We start from the raw sequence: 14731 nt of genomic DNA, 5'->3' as shown, positions 1-14731 counted from the left end.
GAGGAAGAGAGAAAGGGAGGAAGAGAGAAAGAAGGAAAGAAAGAAGGAAGGAAGGAAGGAGAGAGAGAGAGAGAGAGAGAGAGAGAGAGAGAGAGAGAGAGAGAGAAGAGAGAGAGAGAGAGAAAGAAAGAAAGAAAGAAAGAAAGAAAGAAAGAAAGAAAGAAAGAAAGAAAGAAAGAAAGAAAGAAAGAAAAGAAAGAAAGAAAGAAAGTTTGAGGTAGGGTGAGGGGACAGCCAGGGAGTGGGTCAGGGGCGAGGAGGTGCAGAAGGAAAGAGGCCAGCGACAGTCAGGGGAATGGGTCCCAAGCTGGGAAGAGAACCAGAGTGGGGCACCAGAGAGAACTGGGGCACAGAGAGTGGGAAGGAGGAGGGAGACCCTTGTTGAAGAGTTGCCAAGGAGGAGGAGAATGGATTTGAGAAGGCTTCAGGGAGAGAGAATGGTGGTGATGCCGAGGGTGTGGTAGAAGCTTCCTAGCCCATGGGGAACATGTGATGGGAAGCCAACAAAGGGAGGCATAACTTGAGTGGAGAGTAATCCCCCTCCCCAGCCGCAGCACTCACACTCCGGGGCAATGCAGAGCTGCAGCCAGAGCCAACCCAGGATCCCAGGTGAGTAGGCATGAGCTTGTGGCGGCCCCACCCAGTGGTCCCATCTTTATTCCTGTTGTGGGTGACCCCAGGGGTTAGCACAGAGAGTGGGATGGGCCTGGGGGTGTGGGGAGGCATGGCCCACTCCTATCCCTTCACCCAGTCCAGGCTTATTTCTCATCTAGCCACAGCCATCAGGAGGCGATCCTTGCCATAGAGGATGCCACCACTGGGATGGGAAGCCAGGTAAGGGGAGGCCTGCGGAAGGGGGCTTCCCTGGGCAGGGTCTTGTTTCTGTCTGGATCTGAGGCCTGCAGGGAACGTCATAGGTTGGGGGAAGGCTAACTCTGCCGTCATTCAGAAGTTTGTTCAAGGTTATTCTGAAAGTTATTCAAATAAGAATCCTAGTAAGTGTCTGAACTATGCAAATTTGTAAGATACTTCTATTTCCACTTTTCTAATCTCCTGGGGCCCTGCAGCCGGCTTACTTATCTGTTTATCTTATAAAATGTTTTTTCTTAAGGGAGGAGGGCACTTATGTGCTATGATGAGGCAGCTGGGCTCTTTCCTCCCCTGGGTGAAAGTAGGAAGGTGAGCAATTAGGAGAGTGGCATCCTCTTTTCCCTGCCTGGCCTAAACCCTGTCAGAGTCCCCTCTTCACCCCCTGAGCAGTGCCCCAGCAGTGCTGACCAGAGAGGAGAGGCAAAAACCGGACCACCTGGTAAGTCTACAAGGAAGGATTGGTTGAGAAGCAGAGCCCTGAGCTCCTGCCCTCTGAGTCTTCACTATTCCCTATTGCCCACTCTCCCTGGATCCTCTGCTTTTGGGAGAGGTGGTGCTTTGCGTTCCCCCTTTGCCAAACGTCTTTGGTCTCTGGATCAGGTAACTCAGGTTCTCTTTCTAATCTTGGCCTGCATTTGTCTCCTTTCTCCAACCACAGACATGTTACAAATTCAGCCCACTCGAAGCCAGGTCCTGAGCCTTGGCTCATGCACCCTGGCCCTAGGGACCAGCCCTGGGGAGCTCCTGTGCCAGCAGGATGCGAGCATCATTTATTATAGAAAACAGTGTGTCCCAAATACCTGCCTTTTGGAAATAGATCATGGAGACCCCAGGGTAGGAGGTGCGAACTTATTTTCTAGTGTCTGGGTCGTGTGGGGTTTTGTTTCTCTCTTGCCTACTTTTCCAGGCCTTCAGTTTTAGAATCTTAGTCAGGTACAGTTTGAATTGAAAGATCATGTCATCATTGTTTTTATTTATTTTTATTTTATTAAAACTTTTTTTCATCCTTTTTTTCATAGATGGGGAAATCAGGGTAGGTGAATGACTTGCCAGGGCCCCAGGCACAGGCAGAGCCAAGTCTCCTGGTGAAACCAGCCTGTTCCCCCGTATCATGAATGCCCCACAGGGCTCCAGGAATCCCTGTATTTCACTTGGGTAGTGATCCTTACTGAAGCCCCTCATTACCCTAGCAGGCTTCTTTCTTTGCTGGATTCAGGGATAGGCCTCCCGCTCTTTTCCTTGGTGAAACATCTACACCAGGCAACCCCAGTAGGTTTCTCACATTACTCCTTAGAGCAAACAAAAGGTTAGAGTGGCCCTCCTTTAAGGCTACTGGAGTGGGGGGAGGGTGGGGAGGAATGAGGCTATTAGTTAGAAAGTGAACTTAGTGAACTTAGGGAATCCTTTGTGGGCTTCTGCCTGGAATGCCCCCATCAGTGAGAGAGGGGGTCTCAGACCAGCAGTTGACCACCCTTCCTTTCAATGCTTCCTCACTCCTATAGAGCTCAGCCATTCTCCAGAGAATGGATGGTGTAGACCAGGGGTCCATGAACTTGGATGGGGGAAAAAAATTCAGTATTATTTACAGAAACCTCAATGGAACTGAAATTTCACCTTCCCTTTAATTACTGCTGGCAACTACAGACCACAGAGTATCAGCAGTAGAAATGACAGATGTTTTCCTAGCACCTTGGAATCGTTGTTGCTGTCTCCAGATCTCATGGATGTTCACTGCTCCCAAATTCTGGCAGTGATAAGACCTGCTGCTTGGTCTTGTGATTTAATGTGTTAATAAAGAAGCACTAAGTCACCCATTTTTCTAAAATATTTTATAACACATTACAGTATATTTGGTTTCCTTTGTAATCTTATGTTTTATTTTAGGTATTTAGAAACATTTCTTCTAAGGGGCTCATAAGTGTCACTGGGTTGTCAGAGGGGTTCATGGCATGAATGTGATTAAGAACTCCTGATCTATACTGAAGATGAATTATTTGGACAGGATTTAACATTTTTCTCCAGAAAATGGTCTCAACTAGCACAGCCCTCGACTTGTAGCACAGGCTGTCTTACCCTCACAAGACTGGTCTCCGAGGCCAATCTGAGGTGGGGCCGAGGAGGGGAGAGGAGGCACCAGGACCAAGCTGAATTAAGCTCTTTGGACCTGAGGGACATTGGTGATGACTGTTTACCTGCTGCTCTCTCCCATCTCCTGTGGTCTCTGAAGCGCCAGTGAGACTGATAACGACCAGGGTGGGAGGCCTGGCCCAACTCCTGGAGCTCAGCCTAGAATGCAGGGTAAAGAGAGCCAGGGAGGACCCAGGAACCAGGGAGTGAGTGAGAACACTGATACCTGGCCAGGGAGAGCCAGTGACCTCCCAGGGGGTCAGCAGGACAGTGAAGAGGGAGGGGATAAGTGCCAGGGAAGAGGTGGAGAGACTCGTCCTCAGGGGGGGCAAAGAACTGGGGTTGGGCTCCAGCGGCCGGGGGTTCTGAGTACTTCCTATGTTCCACGTCCTTTGCTAGAGGACAGGGAGGGAGAAGACACATGAGACCAGCACGCACAGTGTGGTTTGTGCCTTGTCGACTTGTTTACTGCCCCTTGGGCAGGCTGGCCACCTAGTCCGGGATGTTGTACAAATCGGGGGGCTGAGGGTCTGAGAGGGAAGCTCCTACTGTGCCCAGGGTCTAGTCCTGGCTGACACTGGACATCTCAGACCAGAGTCCCAAGACATACGCTAGCTTTGTGGTGACTGAACACACATGATTTTTGGGACAGTCCTGATTTTAGATGGTTTTTTATCTTGAGAGATCATGTGTTGGGATTTCTGGCCTGAAAAATAAGATCTCTTAGCTGCTCTTTGCCTGTGTCTACTTCAGATATGTGGTATCAGGGAGAGTCCTGACTCTGAGAACAGCGGGTAGTGATCTGTTAGGCACTGTTTTTGCTGTTAAAAGAGCCCAAAATGTTGGGTGGGGGATGGAAGGGATGTTCCCCTGCCCTGGGGTGAGGGGCTGCCTTTGTTTCCTAGTTCTGCCCCATGTGGTTTCTGTGGTGAGGAGGTGTCTGGTTTGTTCTCCAGACAAGGGGGTTTTGTGCTGGGCTGTGGAGGACACAAAGGTTTGCTAGGGAGGGAGGGAGTGGGGGGAGGCAGGGGGACATTGGAGCATGGAGGGGAAGGGGTGTGTGCAGGCTACAGGCCTCCCCAGCCTGCTACTGAGATGTACCCACTTGAGGAGGGTGTAAACCAGACTTCACTCCTCCTGACCTAGGGCAGGCCTGAAAAATCCTGCCTTCCATACCTCTCAGAGGTGTGCCTGGGGAGGCAGGGCGACTGGGGCACCAAGGTGATGGACAGGAAGGGATGTGGCCTCCAGGGAGGCTGCCCTCCTTGAGCTCAGCCCTTGATTGCGTTCTCTTCCTTCTCCTTCTTTAAAAGGAGGCGGAAGCCCTGAACTCCTTGGCCATGTCTTCCTGGGAAAGGCGGCTCCACCGGGCCAAATGTGCACCATCCTGTAAGTGCCCCTCCTCTGTGGTCTGAGGGAGGCCCTAGCCTGCAGAGAGACCTATGAGGACAGCCTGGGACTTCTCTGGGGCCTCCTGTGATCTGTTTTCCCTGCATGGGGTCTCTTTCCATCTTCCCCAGCCCCAGCCTCCAACTCCACTCTGCTTCCTCCTTCCTGGCTGAGGAAGTGTGCTGTTCTCGTGACCGTGGCCTTGCGGCTTCCCCCCTGACACTGACTCCAGTGAGATTGAGCTTCTTGTTTGATAGTTGTTTTCTGCTCTGCATCATCCTGTTTTGTGGTCTCTTTCTACTTTCTGTGGTCTCTCCCTCACCTGTCCTGTGTCCATGACCTCTCCCCTCATCTTCCTCTGTCTGTGGTCCCTCCTCTTACATCACGGCTCCTTCCCTGACCACACTCTGTTCTGCTCTGTCCTCTTATTCTCTGTGGCCTTCCCTTCTACTGCATTCCAAGTGTGAGGCCCCTCTCCATCCCCTGTTTTATGCCTTGGGCTCTCCCTCTGAGCTTACGGAGCCCGGAGCCGTGAGGAAGAGCAGTATGTGAAGATCCCTGGGCAGCCTCCCTGCTCACCCCACACGCTCCATATTCTCAGTTTTGCTTTCCTTGCCTGGCGGCCAGGAACTTTTAGCCTAGGAAGCTGAAGGCCCAGATGGGGCCAGCCTGGGGGCCACTTGATATGTACTGAAGGCAGGTACTCTGAGACCCCACCCCACAGCCTGCCAGGGAGGGGGCCAGGCAGCTGTCTGAGACACCTTACTCCTGCCCCAGTTAAAGCTGGCTGCTGGGGAAAGTTGGGGCAACCTGTGATGCGTATCTGAGTTCCATGTAACTCTGGAAGGGCTGGAGCCTGGGGCCCCAGCATGAGGGAGGTGCTGCATCACTGGGTTCTGTCAGTCTCAGCTTGATGGGGAGGTGTCTTCTGTGTCTCCCTTGCAGACTTGTTCTCCTGCTTCAATGGGGGCGAGTGCGTGTACCCAGCCTTCTGTGACTGTAGACGCTTCAATGCCACTGGGCCACGCTGCCAGATGGGTAGGTCTGGGCTCCATTCCACCTCTGGGAAGGGCCAGGGGTACAGGGAAATCCATGGGCCTGAGACTTAGGGGTCTGGGCTGGAGGGGAATGAAGGTGGCCCTGCCAGGACCAGAACCCACCAGCCTCTCACTTGGGGCCCACTGCTGCTACACAGAAAGGTTCTTTCTTCCCTGGCTCAGTGTACAATGCAGGCCCTGAACGGGACAGCATCTGCCGGGCGTGGGGACAGCATCACGTGGAGACATTTGATGGCCTCTACTACTACCTGTCTGGGAAGGGCAGCTACACACTGGTGGGGTGCCATGAACCTGAGGGGCAGACCTTCTCAATCCAGGTGAGGTGTTCCCTGCCCTGTCTGTCCAGGAAGGTTCCACTGGGCCCTGAAGGGTGGACTGGCCTGGGCTCTGCTTGTCATAGAGAGGCTGGCACTTTCCTTCCTCCTCCCAGCTCCCACCCAGGGCGTCTCCACACAGAGGGAGCTGGGGGCTCCACAGTTCTCGCTCACCCATGCACTCCTGGTTGTCCCTGGCCATTCATTCACTTAGTCCCTCATTTTCAAGTATTTATTAAGTGCATACTTATACTCTTTTCCTGGCACAAGGCATGGTACTGGCTCTGTGAACAACCCAGATGTGGTCTCTGTTCTCACAGAACTAAGATTCTAATGGGGAAAACGGACATCAAATCAAATGAATTCATTTTAAGTACAACTGTGTGTAACAGAGGAGAAATGCCAAATGCTAGAAGAGCATACGATGGAAACCTAACCTTGCTTATTGGGAGGGAGGGTGATCAAGGAGGGCTTCCTGAAGGAAGTGGTATTTAAATTAGGATCTGAAGAATGAATTGGAGCTAGCCTAGTGAAGGGGTGCAGGGATGGGGTTGGGGGAGGACATGAGAACACCTTAAACCAAGGGAACATTGAATGCTATGGACCTTAGATAAGAAAGAGTATAATGCCTCAGAGGAAATGGTAGAGGTCCTGGATGACTCACTTTAGGGTGACCTCCTCTAAGAAGACTTTCTGGATGCTCTGGCTTCCTGAGAGGGCTCAGGGACTCCTCTCTGCAGAACCAAAATTCCACATCATTACCTTGTCATTGTATTTCTCTTACAAAAGTCTATTTCTGGATTGGTCTCCTCCCACTTTTAGTTGAAGTGGCTCCAGCCTGCTTAACCACATTTAATGATAGTCTAGTGGAAGATTCATTCTCTCATGGGACCGGTTTCCACACTTGGCAGACACTTTGCCCTAAGCTCTGGGAGTCCCACACCTCCCCTCCTTGGGTCCTGTGGCCTTGGAAGTATAGGTTCTGTCTGAGCAGGGGGCAGAGGAGACATGTATGTGACAGGCAGCACAGGAATGACATGTGTGCCTGTGTGTATGGGGCTGCACTTGCTAGTGTTATGGGAGGGCTGTGTGTTCTGTGTGAGTGTGAAGTGGTGAGACAGCACAATATACTAGAAAGAGCCCTAGAATCTGAGTCATTGGAGACTGGGTTAGAATCCTGGCTGTGTGTGTGTAACCTTCTTCACGTCACCTCTCTGAGCACCGATTGCCTCCTCTCTGAAATGCAAAAAAGATAGCTCTGACCTCCCTGTGGTGTCGTGGGGACTGGGAGAGATCCCAGAGGAAGGGTGCTTGGCACGCAGCAGACAGGCCATCAGCATTAGTTGAAGCTCAGCGGGGTTCCCTGGGGCCCAGAACCAAAGTTCAGGGACAGGTGTGTGGCAGGAATCTGCATGCTGGCTTCTGAACCCCTCTCTGCCAATCAGGTTCACAATGACCCGCAGTGCAGCTCCTCCCCCTATACCTGCTCCAGGTCTGTCAGCCTCTTCTTTGTGGGTGAGCAGGAGATCCATCTAGCCAAGGAGGTCACCTACGGAGGCACAAGGTAACTATTAACACTTTCTGCTCTGAGCTCCTTGCTCCTTGGCGCAGGCTGTGGGGGATGGGTGTGCATCCTTCCTTCTCAAGCCCAAAGGAAATTGTTTTCTGGGGGCAAACAGCAGAGTTTCCACCCCTAGGGCAGGCCAGCTGGGTTTCCAGTCAGCTGGGTTTGCAAAAAGATGAGTCCTTCAAGATTTTCTAGAATTCTCAGGCCCTGTGCCTTTCCAGACAGTGGGTTTTCAGGCCAATAGCCGAGTTTCCCAGATAGCTGAGAGTTTACTGTGATAAACATGCATATTTTTTTTTTCTTTGACAAGTTGAAGGAAATTTTCTTGAATGTATCATACATATTTCAAGCCTCCTCAGAGCAGATATTGAGCACACTTTCACCCTTTTCTGATGACATAGGGTCATTTTTTTAATTCTTATTTTTTATTGAAGTGTAGTCGATTTACAATGTTAATATCAAGTGTACAGCAAAGCAATTCAGTTATATATATATATACACACACACACACACATATATTTTTAGTTTCTTTTTCATTACAGCTCATTATAAGAAACTGAATACAGTTCCCTGTGCTATACAGTAGGTCCTTGTTGTTTATCTATTTTATATATGGTAATGTGACATAGGAGCTTTTATTTATCTAGTTTTTCAAATGGAGGTTCTGGGGATTGAACCCAGGACCACATGCATGCTAAGCACACACTCTACCACTGAGCTATACCCTCCCCCCAATAGGGTCATTTTGAATGTCACTTACCTTGTTGGGACCTCAGGGATGCTTAGGGGACCACTCAAGGGTTGAGGACCCAGCTTCCTACACCAAAAGGCTCCAGACTGTGGTCCTTTCTGAAATCTTTCTTGCAACTACTCTTCACTGGCCTTTCCCTCCCTTGCTGTCCAATGTCACTTCATGTTGTTGTGGGGGGACCTTCCTGCACTGACCCTTTTCCCCTTTTTCATTTCCTGCTTCAGACCTGGAAGCTGAGTAACCAAGCTTTCTGGGGCCGAGTGTAGAATTAAAGGCCCAAGGGTTTCTCCCATGAATGAAGCACTGGTGGATGGGTCTTTTGGTACCAGCCTTGACTGGTTAGACACTTCTTTAGTTTTCCTTCTGATTTTCAGCTGGGTGAAAGTTGCCAAATTCCAGATTGACTAGGAGAGCCTATGCCAGTAAAATTGGGACTGTGTCAAGATTGCTGTAGCCCTGCATCTTTTCTTTCATTTCCTGTTTGCCTTCTCTCTAGGCTTTTTTTTTTTTTCTCCTCTTCCCATCCCTTTCTTGCTTCTTACCAAAAAAATAAGCAAAGTAGTTATCTGTTTATACCATCTCTCCTGTCTAGGAGAAGGGAACAATTCAGTCACTCTAAGATTTATCCCTGCCAAGGGAATTGCAGTTTTAAAAAATAATTTTAAAACTATGAAAACAAAAGAACTTATTTCTAATTGTGAAATTCCAGGTATCCAAGAAGTCAGGGGGAGGGAAAGTAGGGGCCTCAGGCCCCATAGTACAGTGGCTGATGGGTGAGGCAGATCCTGTGTAGCTGGTGGGTCCTGCAGGTAGGGGACGGTGGGTCCTTTGTTGAAGGACTGGGCCAGTGGAGGTTGTGTGGATGCCCTGAAGCTCTGGCCATGCCCTGCAGGGTCCAACTACCGCAAGTGATGGGGAATGTGCGTCTGCAGCGGCTTGCCGGCTATGTCCTTGTGCGGCATCAGTCGGCCTTCACACTGGCCTGGGATGGTGCCTCGGCTGTCTACATTAAAATGAGCCCAGAGTTCCTGGGCTGGACCCATGGGCTGTGTGGGAACAACAACGCCAACCCCCAGGACGACCTGGTGACCCGCTATGGTGAGGTGCAGGGCAGGTGTCTTCCAAGGGGTTTTGGTGGGGGTGGGGGACAGGTCTAGCAGGGAAGGGTGGAAAGGGACTTGGGGCAGAGCCCTGGGGTCATGGTACTAAAGACCTAGTGGGAGGCCAGGGACCCCTTCCTATCAAGTGTGTGGCCTCAGGCATGTTTTAACCACTCTGGACTCAGTATCCTCATCTGTAAAATAGTCATAAAGAGAATTCCTACAAGGGTTGTGTGAGGATCTAAAGGTCACTTTGCTAGGTGGTATTGACCCTGCCAAGGTGTGTGTGGAGTGGAGGGGGTTGTGGGGGCAGGGTACAGAGGGCCAGAAAGAGCCAGGATGAGAATGGCTCCAGCTGGAGTGGCAAGAAGTGAAGTGAAGTGTTCAGGCTCAGTCATGGCAACTCTGGCCAGAAGAAGGGAAGTGATGCCTTTGAGCAGCCACAACACTCTGAACACTTTACATACCTCATCTCATTTAGTCCCTGCAATAAATTCACAAGGAGACTATTTGTCCTGTTTCTCATATGAGGAAACTCGGGTCCAGAGAGGTACAGGAGCTTGTTCAGGCTCACACATTAGTTCTCTTTTGATTGCATGGTATTGCTTTCCTGGCTTTAGAGCAGTAGGGAGCCACTCCAGGGAACTCATAGTGTCTTGAGCATTCTTGACTATTTTTGCCAAATAGCTTTTTCAGGAGAATGACTCCATTGAGAAGTGCAGATTGGGATGGAAGCTCAGGAGACTGGGTTCTTCCTTGCCCTCCTCTTGGCATCATCTGCCTGCCCTCCCCCTCCCCAGCTCCCGACTTGTGGTCATACTAGTTCTCCCCTACAGGGAAGCTGATGGAAGATGTGGCTGAGTTTGTGCACAGCTGGCAGGAGCAGGCTCCTAACCAGCCTCCAGGACCCACAACCTCCTCCCTGCCTCGCCCACCATGTCTGCAGCAAAGCCTAGGAACCATGCAGGTCTGGATCCTGGGGAAACCCCCCCCAATTCCCACACCCTCCCCCTGCCCTACCCTAATGCCTGGCTTAAGTTGGTTTCCGTCTACCTCTTGGAAAGTTATTGGCCACAGGGACCCAGAGTTGTTGGTGCTCATGCCCCTTCTGTCTCCTCTCCACCCTCTTCTTCTCTCCCTTGGGCCCAGGCTAGGGCTCTGTATGGGACTGGCGAAGTCAGAGGGCTGTGCCTGGCCCTGCCAGCCCCTTAGCCCTGCTCCTGGCCCTTGCCCCAGGTTGTGTACGACCGCTGTGAGGCGCTACTGCGGCCCCCCTTTGATGCCTGCCATGCCTATGTCAGCCCTCTGCCCTTCATGGCCAGCTGTACCAGTGATCTCTGCCAGTGAGTGGGCAGCCAGGAATGAAGGTGGTATTGGGCTGTGGGGAGACCTCTCCCAGTATTGGGGTGGGGGCTAAGCATGTGGGTAATACCAGGTACTAACAGATATGCTTCCCAAAGCTCTGAAATTCTTATCTGCATAAGTAGGACAGACCTTCCCTATTCAACTGAGGCCTGGAAATGGGGCCTGACCCCCACAGGATCACATAAGACAGGGGTAATGCTGAGACCAGAACCCAGGTTTCTTGCCTCTAGTCTAAGGATCTGTATACCTCGCTGCCCTCCCTGGCTCCCTTTTCCCGCTGTGTGGTGAGGAGGGGTGCCCTGAGCCCCGGCAGTCTCTGTCTGGTGCTGGGGGCCTGGCTGCAGGTTGGATCTTATTCCATTGTGACCCTCGGTTTCCCTGCACAGATCAGCGGGTGATGAAGCCACCTGGTGCCGGGCACTGGCGGAGTATGCCCGGGCATGTGCCCAGGCAGGTCGGCCCCTGCAGGGATGGAGGAACCAACTCCAGAAATGCAGTAGGTGCAGCCTGGAGGGATTCGGACAAGTTCTGTCCTGGGGCTGTGAGTGGCATTCCCAGGCCTCAGCTCAATGTCCTGCCCTGCTAAGAACCACAGTTATCAGAGCTTTAAATCCTGAGGTTTCATCATCATGTGACAGATGGGAAAACTGAGGCTCAGAGAGGGAGCGACTGGCCTGGGGCCACAGAGTGAGATAAGGGTGTTTCTCAGAGCCTCCTAGGTCTCTCACTAGTTTCTTGATCACCCAGTGCTTCCACAGGGACTAGGAGATCAGGAAAATCAAAGCCCTCCCACCCGCACCCTAGGGTTTGGGATAGAGGCTGGGTCGGTTCTGGCAGAGCTGGGACCAGAAGGGAGCTGACAGGCATACTGCTCCCTTCCTTCCAAGCGGTGCACTGCAAGGAGAAGGCCTTTATCTACAATGAGTGCATAGCCTGCTGCCCTGCCTCCTGCCAGCCCCGGGCATCCTGTGTGGACAGTGAGATCGCCTGTGTGGATGGCTGCTACTGTCCTGATGGTATGTAGGGATGGAATGGGTGCCTGGCAGCATCTTACTGGCCCGGCATGGGTGGGCGTGAAGCAAGGGCTCAGAGGATGCCTGTTTGTAGAATGACTGAAGGAAGGAGCAAACAATATGTGAACAAATGAATGAATGGCTTAAGGGAGGTGATGGTAGGGGCAGAACTGTGACTCTTGAGAGGCTCATCAGGGTATTTAATTTTATTGGGCCTGAGGTTTTTAAGGTGTGTAGATGAGGACAAGTCATTCAGTCATCAATTTATTCATTTATCACACATGCATTTGTTTAAACATTCATCTGCATACTGTTTTTCATGGTGTACAAATTTGCAGCACATCTATAGTGTGCAACTCACTTGGCTGGGCTGGGGTTGGGATAAAAAAATATAAAGATACAGTCATTGACTTTAGGGATCAGACTGTGGTTGCAGTGATAAAATACTTATACATGTGAATCCAGTCAAAGGCATAATGTGGTGAGGACCAGCTCAGGGGTTCAGACAAGAAGAGATATAGGAATTCATTTGTGGAGAGAGATCGTCAGGGAAGGCTTCCTGGAGGAACCAGCACCTAAGCTGGTTCTAGATGCAGTGACATCTAGAGGTGAGGAGGAGAAGCTGGTCAGTATGCACTTTGAGGTGGGTCATTGTCTGAACAGAAATCTGGAGGCGGGATTAGTTGCTCAGAAGGGATTCAGATCTGGCCTAAGCCAAGCATTTATACAGAATAAAGTGTGAAAGTGGGCTCAGTGGTGAAAGAGCTTGGATGGGGATCTTTATCACAGGCTCTGGAGAGCCATGAAAGGTTTGTGAACAGGAGCAGAGGTGGGCCTTTGCTGTCATCCTAGGGCTGATCTTTGAGGATGGGGGCTGCGTGGCACCAGCTGAGTGTCCCTGTGAGTTCCATGGGACCCTGTACCCAACTGGCTCTGTGGTGAAAGAAGACTGCAATGCCTGGTCCGTGTCTACTCCTGGGGGTGGGGGCAGGGGGAGGAGGGTGGCTTCATGGCTTTCCATCAGGGCTGTCCATCTGGGGTCTGGGAGCCTGACCACAGAGGGCACTCACTTAGCATCTCGGAGTTGCAGGACAGCTCATGCAATCTGTGGGTGGAATCTCCACCACTTGTTTTAAAGATGGGAAGACTGAGGGCTGGGCAGGAGGATCCTCTGAGGACCCTCCAATGTCTACCCTAGTGGGGTGAGTCCCTGCCTGCCTCGTGGGGTGGGGTGAGTCCCTGCCTCCCTCGTCTCTGTTTTCAGCACATGCACTGCGGGCAAGTGGATGTGCAGCACATCTGTCTGCCCAGGTACGTCTTGTTCCCCACCTGATGCTCTACCCCTTCCCTTTAGTCCCACAGCTCAGAGCCACAGGGCAGGGGTGGTCGCCAGGAGGCAGCTCCCCTAGGTCAGCCACCTTTCTCTGCCCTTCAGCTGAGTGTTCAGTGACTGGTGACATCCACTTCACAACATTTGACGGTCGCCGCTACACGTTCCCTGCCACATGTCAGTACATCCTGGCAAAGAGCCGCTCCTCGGGCACTTTCATGGTGACACTGCAGAACGCCCCGTGTGGCCTGGTAAGGACAAGGACCCCCAGCCCTCCACCCCTGCCCTCTGCCCCCCTAGAGGGGTTGGGGATTTAGGGCAAGGCCTCAGGTCCTTACACAGCCCTGCTCTCCACTCCTGGGCAGAGCCAGGGGGCAGCAGGTCGGCTTCTGGCTCCAGAACATATGCTAGCTGAAAGTCACTTCCTTTTCCTGGGCCTCAGTGTTTTAAAAAAATCTCTAAAGTGGGTCTGATTCAACTTAATTTTCTCTCCTTCCTCGGATTGTACCTTCACCATCTCTGTATTCATTCATTCATTCATTCATTCAGCATATACTGAACATGTTTCTTCCAGAAGCTGTGTTGGGTCTTGGAGACTGGGATGAATTAGACTTGGCTCTGCCCTCCTGGGCCTTGTAATTTGGTGGCTGAGGCAGACAAGTGAGCCCCATAGCCCACTATGTTATCGGAGCTGTGACAACATGGCCAGTACAGAGTAGATCTCTATGGAGGAACTTTTCCTTGTTATTGTCTCACCCAGATGTCATGTGGGAGGAGGTGGTGCATCAGGAAAGGCTTCCTAGAGGAGGTGACCCCTGAGATGTGTCAGCCACTTGTGAGAAAATGGCCAGCCTGCAGGTCTAGGGTAGATGTGAGTTTGTTTGCCTCTCAGTGGTGACTGCATTGTCCCTGAGCTGACTGCAGTGCTGACCCCATAAGGACCGTTCTGGGCTGCAGTGCTTGGAACTTTAATTACTTCTGCATACAGCAACTAGTTTAAGGCTCAAAATACCCCCACGTGGTAGTCTTTATTATTAATTTATTATTTAATTTAATTTATTAATTAAATTAATTAAATTTAAATTAATTTATTATTAATTTAATTATTTATTATCATTCTTTATTCTTAATTATTATTATTCTCCCTAGTTTAAATATGATGAGACAGGCTTACAGAGGTTTGGGGGATTCCTGACACCCCACAGCCAGCAGGAGGAGGTGCTGGGTTTGACCAAGGTTGGATGTTGTCCGGGAAGCCTGTCACAGCCTCTTAACATACCCACCCCAGAATCAGCGTAGTATTTACAAGCCTTCAACATGTTTTAAAGTAGAATTAAAAATTTTAGAACAGCTTTAGATTTACAGAAAAATGTGAAGATAGAGTTCCCATATACCCTACACCCAGTTTCCCCTATTATTAACATCTTATATTAGTTACAAATAGTGAACCAATATGGATACATTATCAGTAACTGAAGCCATACCATATTCAGATTTCCTTAGTTTTTTCACCTAATGTCACTTTTCTATTCTAGGGTACTGCATTACATTTAATCACCGTGTCTCCTTAGAATCTTCTTAGCTGTTACAGTTTCTCAGACTTCATTTTTGATGACCTTGAAAAGTTTTTAGGAATACTGGTCACTTATTTTGTAGAATACTCCTCTTTTAGAATGTGTATGATGTTTTTCTCATGGTCAGAGTGGGATTGTGGGTTTGGGGAGGAAGATCAGAAGTAGAGTGTCATTTTCATCGCATCTTACCATGGGCATACACTATCAACATGGCCTACCACGGTTGATGTTGACCTTGATCATCAAGCTGAGGTAGTGCTTGCCACAAAAAGT

At 50.6% G+C, this 14731-nt stretch overlaps 1 protein-coding gene across 5 annotated transcripts in view; it reads left to right on the top strand.

Moving 5' to 3' along the window:
* The window catches only part of OTOG (otogelin), an 86062-nt gene that overhangs the window by 714 nt on the left and 70617 nt on the right, over nucleotides 1-14731 (top strand). For all 5 annotated transcript variants that reach the window (XM_045523943.2, XM_074372292.1, XM_074372294.1 and 2 more), the window contains exons 2-15: nucleotides 549-609; nucleotides 774-834; nucleotides 4311-4386; nucleotides 5332-5424; nucleotides 5607-5761; nucleotides 7204-7322; nucleotides 8969-9174; nucleotides 10013-10143; nucleotides 10413-10519; nucleotides 10928-11037; nucleotides 11429-11557; nucleotides 12407-12515; nucleotides 12819-12865; nucleotides 12990-13135. In XM_045523943.2, coding sequence (XP_045379899.2) covers nucleotides 549-609; nucleotides 774-834; nucleotides 4311-4386; nucleotides 5332-5424; nucleotides 5607-5761; nucleotides 7204-7322; nucleotides 8969-9174; nucleotides 10013-10143; nucleotides 10413-10519; nucleotides 10928-11037; nucleotides 11429-11557; nucleotides 12407-12515; nucleotides 12819-12865; nucleotides 12990-13135 — 1550 coding nt within the window. The remainder of the gene's footprint in view (nucleotides 1-548; nucleotides 610-773; nucleotides 835-4310; nucleotides 4387-5331; nucleotides 5425-5606; nucleotides 5762-7203; nucleotides 7323-8968; nucleotides 9175-10012; nucleotides 10144-10412; nucleotides 10520-10927; nucleotides 11038-11428; nucleotides 11558-12406; nucleotides 12516-12818; nucleotides 12866-12989; nucleotides 13136-14731) is intronic.

The sequence above is a fragment of the Camelus bactrianus genome, chromosome 10 (genome assembly GCF_048773025.1).
Source record: "Camelus bactrianus isolate YW-2024 breed Bactrian camel chromosome 10, ASM4877302v1, whole genome shotgun sequence".
NCBI classification, from domain to species: Eukaryota; Metazoa; Chordata; class Mammalia; order Artiodactyla; family Camelidae; genus Camelus; species Camelus bactrianus.
This window is presented reverse-complemented; position numbering and strand designations above follow the sequence as displayed.